The sequence below is a fragment of the Peromyscus eremicus genome, chromosome 3, assembly GCF_949786415.1.
Source record: "Peromyscus eremicus chromosome 3, PerEre_H2_v1, whole genome shotgun sequence".
NCBI classification, from domain to species: domain Eukaryota; kingdom Metazoa; phylum Chordata; class Mammalia; order Rodentia; family Cricetidae; genus Peromyscus; species Peromyscus eremicus.
In genome coordinates this window covers 93926755-93941672 of record NC_081418.1, presented here as the reverse complement: position 1 = coordinate 93941672, position 14918 = coordinate 93926755, and the positions used below count along the sequence as shown (strand labels likewise).

The 14918-nt window shown below is 44.6% G+C and overlaps 2 protein-coding genes across 2 annotated transcripts in view; one reads left to right on the top strand and one right to left on the bottom strand.

Annotated features, from left to right (window-relative positions):
* The first annotated feature begins 666 nt into the window (after positions 1 to 666).
* Positions 667 to 5823, top strand: Mrpl19 (mitochondrial ribosomal protein L19). The gene is made up of 5 exons (XM_059256731.1): positions 667 to 906; positions 3244 to 3362; positions 3544 to 3678; positions 5116 to 5297; positions 5417 to 5823. Exons 1-5 carry the CDS (start codon positions 686 to 688, stop codon positions 5636 to 5638), a joined length of 879 nt encoding a protein of 292 aa, XP_059112714.1. The 5' UTR covers positions 667 to 685; the 3' UTR covers positions 5639 to 5823.
* A 3248-nt stretch (positions 5824 to 9071) lies between these two features.
* The window catches only part of Gcfc2 (GC-rich sequence DNA-binding factor 2), a 38177-nt gene continuing 32330 nt past the window's right edge, over positions 9072 to 14918 (bottom strand). Inside the window, exons 15-17 of the mRNA XM_059258012.1 lie at positions 14539 to 14685; positions 10632 to 10756; positions 9072 to 9657 (exon numbers count right to left, since the gene is read on the bottom strand). Coding sequence (XP_059113995.1) covers positions 9540 to 9657; positions 10632 to 10756; positions 14539 to 14685 — 390 coding nt within the window. The 3' untranslated portion in view covers positions 9072 to 9539. The remainder of the gene's footprint in view (positions 9658 to 10631; positions 10757 to 14538; positions 14686 to 14918) is intronic.

Below are 14918 nucleotides of genomic sequence, written 5' to 3'. Positions count from 1 at the left end.
TCGTCATAGTACACCTAAATTGATGAACTCACCAATGTATTTAAGGAGTGTTTTATGGCTTTCTTTGCTCTGATATTATGAAAACTTCATGAAGTTGCTACCCCATTAGAACATGGATTTACGGTGACTTAAATCTGTGTTCCTGAGCCATGGTCACTCATACTTGACTCCAGAATAAACTATCTCTTACTCCCTTTGGGGTGACATTTGTGTTTTTTTCATGTAGGCACAAGCAAATAAAAAGTGGAAATGAGGAGGCTAGAGAGGTGGTCCGGCAGTTAGGAACACTTACTGATCTTTTAGAGGACTCAGGATCTATTTTCAGCACCTATTTGGGGTACCTTGTTACTGGCTGTAACTCCTGCTCCAGGGAACCACCTGGCCTCCATGGGCATCTGCAATCACATTCACATTTAGGATATACACATACACACACATTCCACACTCACTCACAGTGCAAATGAGGTCACAGTACTTAGTGGAAAATACAAGTTTGCCTGCCGTTTGGAGGAGTGTAACTTTGCAAATGATAGTGAAGAGGAAATTATATACTTCTGCCAATATAGTTCCCTCAAAATAGCCGGAGTCCACAGGGAAGCGGGTTTGGTCCCATAGGAGCCACCGTCCGACCACACCTCGTCGCACTGACTTCTGGGAGCTGTAGTCCTGCACTGCGTGTGTAGACATGGCAGCCTCCATGGCAGACGGCTGTAGGGTGTCCCTGAACCTGGCCCGGAGCTTCCGAATGGCCAGGCCGCGGCTCGCTGCACTCGCGTCTGATGCCTGCTGTGTCCGCATGGGCTCGAGCCGGCTTCAGAGCACCGGGCCTTCCGAGCCAGGTGGGTTTAAGCCGCCTCCGAAACCTGTCATGGTGGACCGGCACCGAGCCCCGGACAAACAGAGAAGGTGAGGCGGCCAAGGCCTCGTGGGTGTGCGCATGCTCGGGCGCCTGCGGCTCCTGGAGCTGCTTGGGTGTTCACGCGCTTGGGTACCTGCTTACCTTGTAGCTGGCCTGCACATACTCGAATTCTGCGTCTGCTCCTCTCTAGATCCCAAAGGACGCAGGCTTGGACGCCCATTCCTCAGTTTTATTTGTTCTTAACTATTCTCCTTGTTGCACCTGGGAACGTGTTTGAGTTGATCTGACCTCCCCAAACCCTTCCTCCTGGGTAGAGTCTGTTGACCGACGCTCACCGCGGTGGTTTCTAAGCCACCTAGGTTTACATAGCTTGAGCCTGTTTCGGAACGCTCACAACCATAACAAACCTGAGTTTTCATGGGGAAAAACTTGGTGCGATTATAGACTCTTTAAAAGGAGTGTAGCTTTGCTGAGTGGATTGTCTCTGGGCTTAAATATTTCACATATCCTGTAGTTCTAAATTGAAACCGGCTTGGACTTAGGAAAGCTAATGATTTAGAAAAAAATATTTTCCTATGACCACTTTACCTCATTGAGGTGGGAAAATAATCTTTTAAAAGCTGGAGAGATGGTTAGCCGTTAAGAACACTTGATGCTCTTCAAAAGGGCCCGCAGAGTGGCTCACAACCGTCTGCAATTCTAGCTCTAGTGGATCCATCACCCTCTTTTTGGTCTTTGATGGAACCAGGCCATGCATGTGATGCACATATATACATGCAGGCAAACACTCATACACACACAAAAAAGGTAAATCTTCAAAAGCTAACAGTATGGACCAGCAGTGGTAAAGGAGTCTCTAGTGCAAGCCTGTCCACTCAGGTCCACCCCTAGAACCCACAGTGGAAGGAAAGACTCTACTCCAAAATCTGTCTTCAGACCCCTACATGGATGCAATGGTGTGCACCTCACCCCCAGGACACAATTATATATATATATATATATATATATATATATATATATATATATATATATATATATATACACACACACACACACACACACACACACACATATACACACACACTGTGTGTGTGTGTGTGTGTGTGTGTGTGTGTGTGTGTGTCTCACTGTGTAGTCCAGGCCCGTCTTGAGCTTACCGAGATCTGCCTGCTACTGCCTACTGAGTATTAGGATCATAGGTAGGCACCACCACACTTGGTGGAAGGTTTCTTTTAAAGTCAGTTTGCAATAGGTGATTTTTATATATTTTCTCTGTATTTATAGCTCAGTGGGAGACTTGTGGTCATAGGCTCTGCAGACTGAGAGGCACGCAGTGTTTAAACTGTAACCAATTTATAACTAATAGCAATAGTAATGTGTCAGTGGTTCATCATCCTTAAGCTTCAGTTTTTTTGGTGTTTTTTTTTTTTTCTCGAGACAGGGTTTCTCTTTGTAGTTTTGGTGCCTGTCCTGGATCTCGCTCTTTAGACCAGGCTAGCCTCAAACTCACAGAGATCCGCCTGGCTCTGCCTCCCAAGTGCTAGGATTAAAGGCGTGCGCCACCACCGCCCAACTCTGTTGTTGTTTTTTTTTTGTTTTTTTTTTTTTTTTGGTTTTTCGAGACAGGGTTTCTCTGTGTAGCTTTGCGCCTTTCCTGGAACTCACTTGGTAGCCAAGGCTGGCCTCGAACTCACAGAGATCCGCCTGGCTCTGCCTCCCGAGTGCTGGGATTAAAGGCATGCGCCACCACCGCCCGGCTGTTGTTTTTAATAAAAAGATGACAGCAAAACCACCTCATTTCTCTGAAGATTAATTTATGCTACTGAGATAATCAGCTGAAAGGGAGCTATTACTTTGGCTCAGGGTTCCAACAGTTTTAGTTAACTTTGCTTGGCCCTGGTCCTGTCACTTTGACCTTGTAGTTACACGGTATGGCATGGCGGGAAGTACCATCTAGGTGAAGAAAACGAAGAAACAGAAAGGGTCCGGGTCTCAGTCTTGCCTTCAAGGTACAGGCCCAGTGACATGTTTCCTGTACTGGGCCACAGTTCTTAAAGCTTCCTAACCCCCAGGAGCTGCACAGGCTGACAGCTAACCTCTCAGTATATGTGCCTTCTTGGACAGTTAAGGTCCAGACTGTAAGTGCCACTTAGATGTTTTATAAGCTTTTAAACAAAATGCCTGGTGAGTGCTCAGGAGAGCTGACAGTTCTCATGAGCATCAACAGTGGTTTTGGAAACAGTAGTTTAGAAATGATATTCCTTATTTAAAGAATGATATACATCAACATTATACCCTTTCATTTCTTTGTAAGACAGCTCCCCCCCCCCCGCCTTATATTGGCCCAAATTACCTTTTAATTTTTAAAATTTCTTTCTTTATAGGTTCCTGAGTCCTGAATTCATTCCTCCAAGGGGAAGAACAAACCCTCTGAAATATCAGCTAGAAAGAAAAGATATGCTGGACAGGAGGAAGGTGCTGGACATTCCAGAGTTCTATGTTGGTGAGTAGAAGCAGGGTGTCTGTCGACAGGTGTTGGATTGCATAAAGATGTTTTTTGCATAAAGATTATTCTCCAGGTGTTTGGGTTTTGCCATTCGTTATTTAAAACACACTAAGTTCTAAACTGTATTTGTTCATTCCTGCATCTCATGTCAGAGCTTGCTTCTCTTCTGACTCTGTAGGAAGCATACTGCGTGTCACCACAGCCGACCCATACGCCAGTGGGAAAACCAGCCAGTTCCTGGGGATCTGTATCCAGCGATCTGGAAAAGGGCTTGGGGCTACTTTCACCCTTAGGAACACGATTGAAGGACAAGGTATGTTTCCTCTTGTGCTTCCAGAATGTGTGGGTTTTCCCCAGGAGATAACCCGTGCTTTGCAGTGGATCGAGATTGGTATTCACTGGTTAATGTACCGTTGGAGGGTCCACTTCCTTTTGAAAGCTTCTTTTATTATATGGGCAACACCCATTGGGATTGGACTCCCTGGGCTGGGCATGGCAGCACATACCTGTTAGCCTAGTACAAGGATATGCTGAGGCAGGAGGATTTTTTTTAGTTCAAAACCAGGTTGGACTCCATAGTGACACCCTGCCTAAATAAACGTGGCGTCTTCAAGAGTAGAGACAGTGTATGAAGCAGTGAGGGAGATTCCATTTGTTTTATTAGTTGTGTTTTTGAGACAGGGTCTTCCATGTAGGCCATGAGTGGCCAGGATCTTGCTATATAGAGCCTGTTGACCACACACTTGAAGCAATCCTCCAGTCTCTGTCTCCTCAGTACTGTGACTAGAGGATTAGAGGTGTGAGCCTTCAGTTTAGCAGGGTCGTCCTTTTCTGAGCAAATAACCCCAAGTCCACTGGGACAGACAGGATGGTACCCTTGGGAGCTTGGCTGCTGAGATGAAGCTTCTGCTTTGCTGTGTCAGGACACAGTCGCTGCAGTTAGTACTGCACTGTGGCTCCAGGTACGTGCCATGACCAACACCGGAGAGGAACAGTGGTAACGTCCTACAAGATGAAGGACTGAAATGGCGAGTCAGAGAGTGTTTAGACTTACAAGTGCACTTCAGGGTTCTCACCCGTGACCTTTGCAGAGAAACTGCTACTACGAGGCAGGCCTTCAAGGTGAATTTTGGAGGGAGCACATTCAAAGCTGTCTTGCTCACCAAGTTACTGTGTTTGTGCCAAGAGGGCCCGTCCCCGGTGTACTTGTTTAGTCTCTGGCTGTCATAATACACTCTGTCCAACAGCAGCTTAGGGGAGGAGAGTTTATTTCACTTACACGTTCCAGTCAGAACGTAGAGGTGAGACAGAAACCGTGGAAGAATGCCATTTGCTCACGGTTAGGCTCATGGTTAGCCAACTCTTCACACAGCCTAGGACCACCTGCCCAGGGATGTACTCCCAGAGGGGACTAGGCCCTCATCTATCAACTGGCCGTCAAGACAGTGCCCCACAGACATATCTACAGGCTGTTCTGATCGCCACAGTTCCTCAGTGGAGGCTTCCTCTTCCCAGGCTAATGTATGCTGTCACAGTTGAAGAGATGGGATATTTATAGACTTCTGATAGGATATCATTCAGTTTTTTCACTTTCTAATTTAAATGGGGTTTAGTTTGCTTTGCTTTAGTGGTCTTCATCCTTAGAAATTCCATGTGTGTGTTCATGCCCCACTTGCCAGCTGCTTCTTTCACTGTACTGTGAAGTATTGTAGGAGTCTGGTCTGAGGTAGTAAGCATGCTCTCTGTTTAGGTGTGGAGATTTGCTTTGAACTGTATAATCCTCGAATCCACGAGATCCAAGTGGTGAAGTTAGAGAAGCGGCTGGACGACAGCCTGCTGTATTTACGAGATGCCCTCCCCGAGTTCAGCACCTTTGATGTCAATATGAAGCCGGTCCCACATGAGGCCCGCCAGGAAGTGCCTGTTAACAAGGTAGACCATGTTACCATGTACACTTGTTTAAGTGCAAGTCTAAAGAAGCACCCTGCAGAAAACTCGGGGCAACTTTTGTGTGCATCTCACCAGCCCAATTCTGTTCTTGTCTTCCTTAGCTGCAAGTTAAAATGAAGCCCAAGCCATGGTCCAAACGCTGGGAACGTCCGTACTTCAACATTAAAGGGATCAGGTTTGATCTTGCTTTAACTGAAGAGCAAATGAAGGAAGCCCAGAAGTGGAGCCAGCCATGGCTTGAGTTTGATATGATGAGAGAATATGACACTTCAAAAATCGAAGCTGCCTTGTGGGAAGAAATAGAAGCATCCAAGAAGTCTTGATCTTGGGACTGGTGGGATGGCTCAGCAGGTAAACATGCTGCTCAGGCCTGACAAATTCAACTCTGGAACCCGGGGTGGAAGGAGAGAACTGACTCCTGAAAGTTGTCCTTGGCCTTCTACATGCACACCCTAGCCTGTGTGGACCCCAACTCGTATACATACATAAAAATATTCTTTTCTTTTAAGCCCTTGTTCTGAGGATGCCTTTAATTGCAGATATATTAGCTCAGCCAGTAAGTTTGCTTTGTAAGAGCACAGCTATTAAATGAGATAGTACTCCTCACCTTATCAGTACTTAGCATAAGGTCTGCACACCAGTTTATGGCTCTAAAAAGAGAAATCGCCCAACATTCATTCCCTGTCTGGAGCCAGTGGAGTCAGCATCACCAAAATGAGATGTAATGGGCTGTGAGCAAGGGGAGTAAATTGGGAAAAAAATCAGAAATACACAGCAGTGTGTGTGTGTTAAAGTGTAATAGTAGGGGCTGGGTCAGTAGTTAAGAGCACTTGCTGCTCTTGCACAGGACTGGAGTTCAGTTCCCAGCACCCAGTTCTGTATGTATACACGTGTGTCCAGAGACCAGATGGTATCAGATTCTCTGGAACTGGAGTCACAGCTGCTTATGACCCACCTGACATGGGTGCTGACAGCTGAAGTCAGGTCTTCTGGAAGAACAGTATGTACTCTTAGTCACTAGCTATTTCTCCAGCCCTCCACAGTGTTAAATGTCTTGTTTTGACGGGCTCATTAGCAGGTAGAAAAGGGTGCTGTTCTGCTGTGAAAGTTTCAAGGGGGATGTGGCAGTCTGAGCTGTCATCTGGTTTCATTTTCCCCTCAGTTATGAGTGGATTCTGCTCAACAGAAGACACCCCAGGGCACCTGGCAGCCCACAGTGTGGACTGGGTGATGAGCTGTCCAGCAGGAAGTGGTCAGAGAGCATATTTTTTTCACTTTCTGCATGAAACAAGCCTTTAGGGGTCAAAACAGTCTCTCTGTGGGGACAGGAGTGTACTTGGTAATCCATGCAGCTGAGAACAGATTGGGAAGCTGGGATGCATCACAGAGTCAAGGCTATCCCACCTGTAACATCCCAAGAGCCAGTCTGGATCTTGGTGCCTCCATCAGTGAGTCTCTCAGTGCCCGACCTGCCCCCTGGAGCCTTTGTCTCGGGCTGGTTTTCTGTTGAGTGCTTTGTGCGGTTCTTGTTTTCATTTTCCTGGCTAACTCCTTTAGATGGAACACTACTAGCTTCCAGAGAAGATATGCGTGTGCACTAACCTCCATGGCATACAGGGTATGCTGCTCATGCTCCTGAGATCCTTCACTCATGTGGCCCATTTACTCTTGAGAGGGACTGTCTGATCTGTACTATCACTCTGCTTTTGAGTTTCCTTGTTACAGTTGTACTGGTAATAGTGTTTTAGTGCCATGCTGGGAATCGCAGTCATTCTGGTTTCTGCTCCCTGTGTATGACTTGAAAGTGTGTACTTTTAGTCTTCACAGTAATGCAGTCAGTGTTGTGCCTTGGTGCAGGTATATTTGTATCCACATTTTGGGGTGAGCCTTTCATGCAGTGACTCATGTTCTGGGAAACTTGGCATTTGTTGCCGATTTTCTCTCCTTGTCTTCCTGGAACCATTATTTGGAGTTTAGATACCCAGTACCTGTTCCTTCTTTAAGTGTATACATGTGTGACTGTGTATCAGACCCCCTGGAGCTGGAGTTCCAGGTGGCTGTGAGCCGCATGGTATAGGTGCTGGGAACCGAACTCTGCTGAGCTTCTCTGGTCTCTGCCTCTGAGGCACAGGTCTCCTCCTCTGATTTTCCTGAGTCTCTGTTCTAGACTTTCCAGTTAGATCTGTGACTTGTCTCTGTTTGGGTGTTGTGAGTGGGAGGGCAGAAAAGTGAGATGGAACTAAGGTTCATTCAGATTAGTTCTATCAATACTGGTCTGGGGATCCCCCACTGAGTAACGTGGCCCTAGGTTGTTCACCTGTATGATTATTTCCTGAACCTCTGAATGTTGACATTAAATTTATGAGTCAGTGTAAGGAGAATAAAAACTACCCTAAATTAGTTTTTAATTCATGAACATGGTCAATCTCTCCACATTTAGGCCCTTTTAAAGTTTTTCTTGCCAGGTGTGGTAACACAGGCCTGCAATCCTAGGGCTTGCAGGGTTCCCAAGATCAATGTCACTTACACTTCAGAATGAAACCCAGTCTCCAAAAAGAATAAAGCAAAGGAAACCAGCACAGATGAAGAATAAAGTTTTCTGACATGGCCTCACTGAGTCTGTGAGATGAGTCACCAGGTGACTGTTTGCTGTGCTGTGTCATCAGTGAGCCATTTCACAGGACTAGGAGGCAGGACCAAGCACTCTCCAATGATGTAGGGCTAGCATCACAGCGGTGTCTGCTCAGGGTAGACTAATGAGTGCATATCCATCCATGTCTATCTAAAAAATCCAGAGCCAGAGAACAGCTTCCAAAAATGCACTTTAACAGTAAAAAAATAGAAAATTCATCTGTAATAAAGTCTCTGCCGTTTATATACAAAAACATTCTGTACACATACACACATACTTTTGTAATGAGCAGCTGTCTAAAATGACAACATTAACATGAATTCTCTGAGGATTCAGCAGTGTTTGAGCTTTCTATGTGGGATTCTGTCTGTACAGTCTGTAACAGTCTTAGCATCCTCACCTAGAGAACCATAAGCTTTCACTGCTACAGCGATTACAACATGTCAGCTGTTCACATTACATGCAGTCTTGAAAATAGGGCTTTCAAGTATGTAAACATAGGCCACAGAGTCAAATATTACAAAATAACCAACATTTCCAATTGTCTTTTGGGCAATTGCAAAATATATACATGGGGTCATCATTGAGTTGCTTAACAGACTTAAGAACACTAATAAAATCATTTTGAGAAAAATTCCTAATTTCTTAACTACCTTACCTCAGACTTCCTTAATCAAATACTGTACACTTCCTGTATGTAAAATAGCAGTGGCCTTCTTAATCTTATGAATGATACACAACATTAAAAAAAAAAAAACCTGACTTGCTACCAAGCGATGACTTCATTATGAAAAAAACTTACACAAAATTAAAAGAAAAATGGCAAGTTTTCTGATAAACTATTTGCCAGAGGACAGGCAAAAGATCACTATTATTTTTAATATGAAAGTATTACAATCCTCTAGAAAAAGATGGTTCAAAAAGAATTACAAATGGCCCAAATCAATACATCTTCATTCTTCAACAGGGGCTGGAGGAATGATCAGTGGCTAAGATCTCTTCCTGAGGACATGGGTTTGGTTCCCAGCATCTACATCAGGTGGCCCACAACCTCTTGGAACTCTGGTTCTAAGGGATTTGATGCCCTCTGGCTTTTGCTGGTCTCTGCATGGAAGTTGTGTGGATCACACATAGAAAAATAAATCATTTTTTAAAAGATTTCTTAACAAATTCACAATGAATTACAAATCTGGAGACTCACTGGCACTCTCTTTCACTGATTTCACATAATCAACCAGTGCAGACTTTGGAAGGACAATTTGTTATAAAAATGAGTTAACCATTTCATAATTAAGCAATTCACTCAAGATTTCCACATTAGCTGATTTGTCAACAGTAGAAATTTTAAGAATGCCGAAGCTGAAGATGGGCTTGACTCTGGACCTGCTTCTGTGTATGGGATTTCTTCAATTCCTTCTCAGACTGAGACAGAGTGATGACTGTTGTGCTGTAACATCCTCAGTCACACAGCGACAGGAAGGACAGCCTTTCAGGACACCAAGGGTGGGCACAGAGGAAGTGAGGGGGCACCGGCTGTGTACAAGCAAGGAACTGAGTACTTTATCAATGACTCAACACCTCCCATAGTGCACTCAAACACCTGTAATTGGGTGCGTGGAGAGCTCCAGGTGATACTTTTCTATGAGGGATTCAGCTTGATTCAAAGCTTTTACCTTCACCAGGATAAGAATTATTTCATTGACTTCATTCCTGAAAAACAAAACCAAAAAAGCATTTACTTCCCCTTAGTGCAGCCCAGGCTAGAGGTGTCTGAGCGGTAGGAAGTCTTCAGCATGCAGTGGGCCCGAAGTTTGATCCTTAGGACAAAACGTAAGATGAAATTGAATGAATGAATGAAAGAGATACACTAAAAAGAAAGTTCTGTAACACATGTGAAGGGAGGCACAGTGGTGACTCAGGACCTACATCAGTACCGGAACCAGAAGTTCCACCTAAGTCAGTATCTAAAGCCACAGAGAATACAGAGACGAGGTCCCCTTTACATCACTGGGTTAAGTGCTGGTCCATCCCTAAGGCACAGTGACACTAGCTCTCATGCCACACTGAAACACACTACATGCTGTGGTGCTGCTGGCGTGAACAAATGTGCTGATCGTTCCATAAAAGCACAGCACATACAACTGCACATTACACAATCCTGGACGCTGACTACATTATTCATTTTTGCATTTGCTACACATGTACAGTACAGCCTAGCAGCAGCCTGTATTGTATCTATTTGCATAAGCATACTATAGTACTGGCACAGACATGAAACAGCCCAATGATGTATTTCATAGACTGACCCCAGTTTCCCACACCTCATGATTATAACTGCAGGTCCAAATACAGAGTATCCTGGAAGATTTGAACGCGAATGGCAAGAAAGAGCAGAACACAGAACAAGCCTGTCGTCAGGGTCTCGACAGGGCTGTGCTGCCAGCTGGGTGGAGTAGTCACACCAAGACATCCTCAGCACTACAGGAGGATTCTAGGCATGTGCCACAATGCCTGGATGGAACCCAGGGCCTTGTGCTGCTAGGCAGATACTCTGCCAGACTAGTTACATCCCCAGACCCGGATTTTAAAAATTATAGTAAAAGTACAATTCTTCCTTAAAACTGCTGAAAGCATTCAAAATCCTTGAGCTATGCTTTGGAGGTGAGAAATTAAATGAGCATTACCTGAATTCACTTGTGGATAATTTATGTGCAGACTGCAATAAAAACTGGATGAAGTTTTCTAGCTGGGGAATTGATGTCCTCATGGCAGAGTTCTCAAACCATTTTTCTGGTAGACAAGCTGCTATCTGTCAAGACACATGGCAGGTTTAAAACACATGAGCAAACGAACTGAGATTTCTCTTTGCTGTGTCAAAGGTAACATGGCATTAAAAAGATCACTCTTCAGGGGCTGGACAGAAGGCTCAGCGGGTACCAGCACTAGCTGCTCTTCCAGAGGGCGCAGGTTTGATTCCCATAACCCACATGACAGCTTACAACCATCTGTAACTCCAGTTCCAAGAGACTTGATGTCCCCTTCTGACCTCCACAGATTATTAATGACACACAGTACAAACATATAAGCAGGCACAACACCCATACATATAACTGAAATTGAAAAGACAAAACAAAACAAAAAAACCACTTGGTTTAAAAAAAAAAAAACCTTCACTGATAAAAGCTTAAAGCAGATGGAATCTGCTCTGTGCATTGTTTAGCAATGCTTGTAATTCCACAATCGACACAAAAACATTTGAGAGAAGAAATCAACAGGTGATTCTAAATTTGTTGAGAAGAAGAAAATTAATGACAAAAGGTATTGTCCTTTACCAGTGTGCTTTTTCTGTCCATGCAGGCCAAGGAGATCAATGCAGTACACACTAGACACTCAAAAAAAACAAAACAAAAAAAAAAAATCCCTCCTCCAAAACTAACACAATTTAGGGGAAAGTCAGAAAACTGTTGGAAAAATAAAATAAAAAAAACTTCGTCGTAACAAGAAGAAGGGAAGGGAGAGAGGAAACCCAAGTTCCTGGACAGTCACGCACGCCACGCTATCACTGGTGACAGACCAGGCTCTGGAGAAAGGAGAAAGGAAAAGCACCAAACACTCACTGTCAAGGAGTGCAAGTTCTGGAAAGTGTCTTATAGTGAATCTGGCATCAGCCTTAACACAGTTGTAGAAACTGGTGGTAGAGGGTCTGACCTGGGCATGGTGGTAGGCATCTGTAATTCTAGCATCTGAGAGGCCTGAGGCAGAAAGGGATCTGAGCTCAAAGCCAGCCAGCCTCTGCAGCACAGGCAGATCTTGTCTCAAAAAAATGACAGAGATGGGTGTTGCTGAATGTGCAGGTGGCAGATCGGGGGGTTTAAAGCCTGTGAGGCCCTGAGTCTGACTCAAGAGCAGCGGCACCATCAACAAAAGCAATCGAAAGTGAATGAAAGCCAGGAAAAAAGACTGACTGTATTATTTTTCAATTATTGAGGAAAAAATGCAGATATGTGACTGCAGAAGGCAGAGAGACATAGAAGATTAGCTTGTGATTTTCCCCCCTTTGTTTTATTTTTTTCGAGACAGGGTTTCTCTGTGTAGTTTTGGAGCCTGTCCTGGATCTCACTCTGTAGCCCAGGCTGGCCTTGAACTCACAGAGATCCACCTGGCTCTGCCTCCCGAGTGCTGGGATTAAAGGCGTGCACCACTGCTGCCCGGCAGATTTGCTTGTCAGACTATCTGTTTCCCCAAGTTTTGGCACCAATCTTCACCGGCTTGGAACTTACTGTCACTTGTACCTGCTTTCCGGGGCTTTGCTATCTTACATGTGTCTGGAGGTTCTCATGGAGCCAGTGAGCCTGTCCATATATGAGGTGGGGCCTCATTCTGTTGCCTGTGGCCTGATTCTAAAACCCTGCTGTGGAGAAGTTGTGTAAACACACTTGCCCTTCACTGCCTTTGAGATGACCTTTGCAGTCAACTTGAAAACATTCCACAGAGAGAATGACTTAAATTTTAAGAATTATGGTAACGATGGGATTACGTGTGCTACCAAACCTGGCTTCCTAAGCACCATTTAGTACCATGACTTTCACCGTATGGGCAGATCAACTGTTTTGGGGATTTTTGGGTATTGTACTGTTTTGAATACAAGCACCCTCCCTGGTCCACATATCTGAAAATGTGAACACTTGGTCCTCCAGTTCATGGCCCTGCTTGGGAGGTTACAGAACCTGTGGGAGGTGGAGCCTTACTGGAGGAAGCCCATCACTGGGGGTGGGTTGGAGTTCACACAGCCTTGCCCCACTTCCCATCTGCTTTGTTTTGTTTGTGGCTGAAGATGAGGACTCTCAGAGTTCTTCCACTGTCCCCAGGCCTTCCCCTCCACTCCAGACCCTCCCTTTGAAACTATAACCCCAAATAAACTATCTTCTTTAAGTCTCCTTGGGTCACGGTGTCTTACCACAGCAACACAAATGTAACTAATGCAGATAGTTTGGGCTACCTGCTATTAATAATGCTCTAATATTCTCTGTTCTTAAAATCTGTATGTTCAACTCCCATTTTTGTCCTCAAGAGCTGTGCTGCTCCTGCCAGTAACAGAATCTGTTTTCCAGAACCAGAGCCCTGCACATGCCGCTGTTGTTTGTTTGCTTTTGCTCTTTTGGGGGGCCCCCACCACCACCCAGCTCCCAAGTAAATCATATGTGGAGGCTTATTTTTTACTTATAAACGCCCAGACTCAGCTTGGCTTATTGCTTGCCAGCTTTCCTTAAATTATCCCGTCTACCTTTTGCCTCTGGGCTTTTCCCGTTCTCTTCTGTAAATCTTACTCTTACTCCGTGTCTTGCTGTGGCTGGCCCCTGGAGTCCTCCTCCTTCTCTGGCTCCTTCTTTTTCTTCCTCCCAGTTTTCTCTTTCTATATATACTCTGCCTGCCAGCCCTGCCTATCCTTTCTCCTGCCTCACTATTGGCCATTTAGATATTTATTTGGCCACTGAGGTCTTTATTAGACCATCAGGTGTTTTAGACAGGCACATTAACACAGGTTCACAGAGTTTAACAAATGCAACATAAACAAAAGTAACACACCTTTCAATAACATTCCGCTACACACTGCAGGCCACAAGGCTTCTATAGCACCAGAATGGTAGCAGCCTAGGCTTACGTCACAACTGGGGGTTTCAGTTAACTAGTGAGAGCAAGAGCTACACTTCCTGCCCCACTGACTGTGCAGGCATCTCCACAGCAGCAGCAGTTCTCTGCTGGCACTGCCAGTCTTTGCCACACTGTTTGCAGGCTGTTTTCCATATCCATTTGTGGTGATTTGACTTGTATATTCTGGGGCCATTTCCAGTAAGAAGTCTTTGAATTCTTTACTGGCTTGTAAAGACTTTTTAAATTTGATGTGGATTTTAATCGTATGCATTATAGCTTCTTTCCTAGTTTCTAACCTATTTCTTTAACTCTTTAATTTTCCTTCCTTTCTTTCTTTTTTCCCTGTCTCCTTTCTTTCTTGGCTTGTCTTGAACTCATGAACTTCCTGCCTGAGCCTCTCAAGTATTGAGACTACAGGTGTGTACAGACCACACCTGGGCTCCTGGCATCATTAGTAAATGACTTAAATATTAAAGTAGCTTCTGGGTTTTGTTCTGTTTAACTGATTTGTTTATTCAAGTGCAAGCTCCATAATTTTAATTATTTGGTTGTAATACAATATAGATTTTAATACTAAATCTTTAAGATACATTCATGTGTGTTTATGTGCAAGTTCCTGAAGAGGCCAGAAGAGGGCATTGGATTCCCCATCAGTGCTGAAGTTACAGGGGTTGTGAGCTGCATAACGTGGGAACTATGAGGTAAACTCAAGAGCAGTGTGCAATCTTAACCACTGAGACGTCTCTCCAGCCCTACTTCCTAAATCTCTGCTGTTGCTGTTTGGAGAGACGGTCTCACCAGTAGCCCAGGTTGGCCTGGACCTTGCAACACTTCTATTCCACCTTAGCTTCTTTAGTGATGGAATTCGAGACATATGTCACCACACTGAGAATTATATACATTAATGACATAATTAGAACTGGCTTCTATACAGCTTACCTGGCTGCACTTTTTAACAGCATCTGGTCCAGGGAAGGCATTAGTAAGAGCAATAATAAGATAGCGATTCAGCAGCTTCCCCAGGCCTAGATCTTGCAAGGTGTCATCTGGGAGAAGTCCATTCCAAAGAAGAATATTTCGGAAGAGCTGAAAGAAAATACCAAGTAATTATGTGTGTTCTCCCTAGAAGCTGTATTGGTAAATAAAGAACTGGTCCAACTCCACCAACTTCACTAGTTGGCCCTGTTGTAAATGTCATCTTTGGAATAGAAAACATCCCCAAGTAAATACTTGATTCTCATCTCCATGTATTTGCTCATCCTATGTCCATTTTTAGGGTAAGCAACCCCAGTGTGCCTCATGTAACTCTCCTGGAGCCT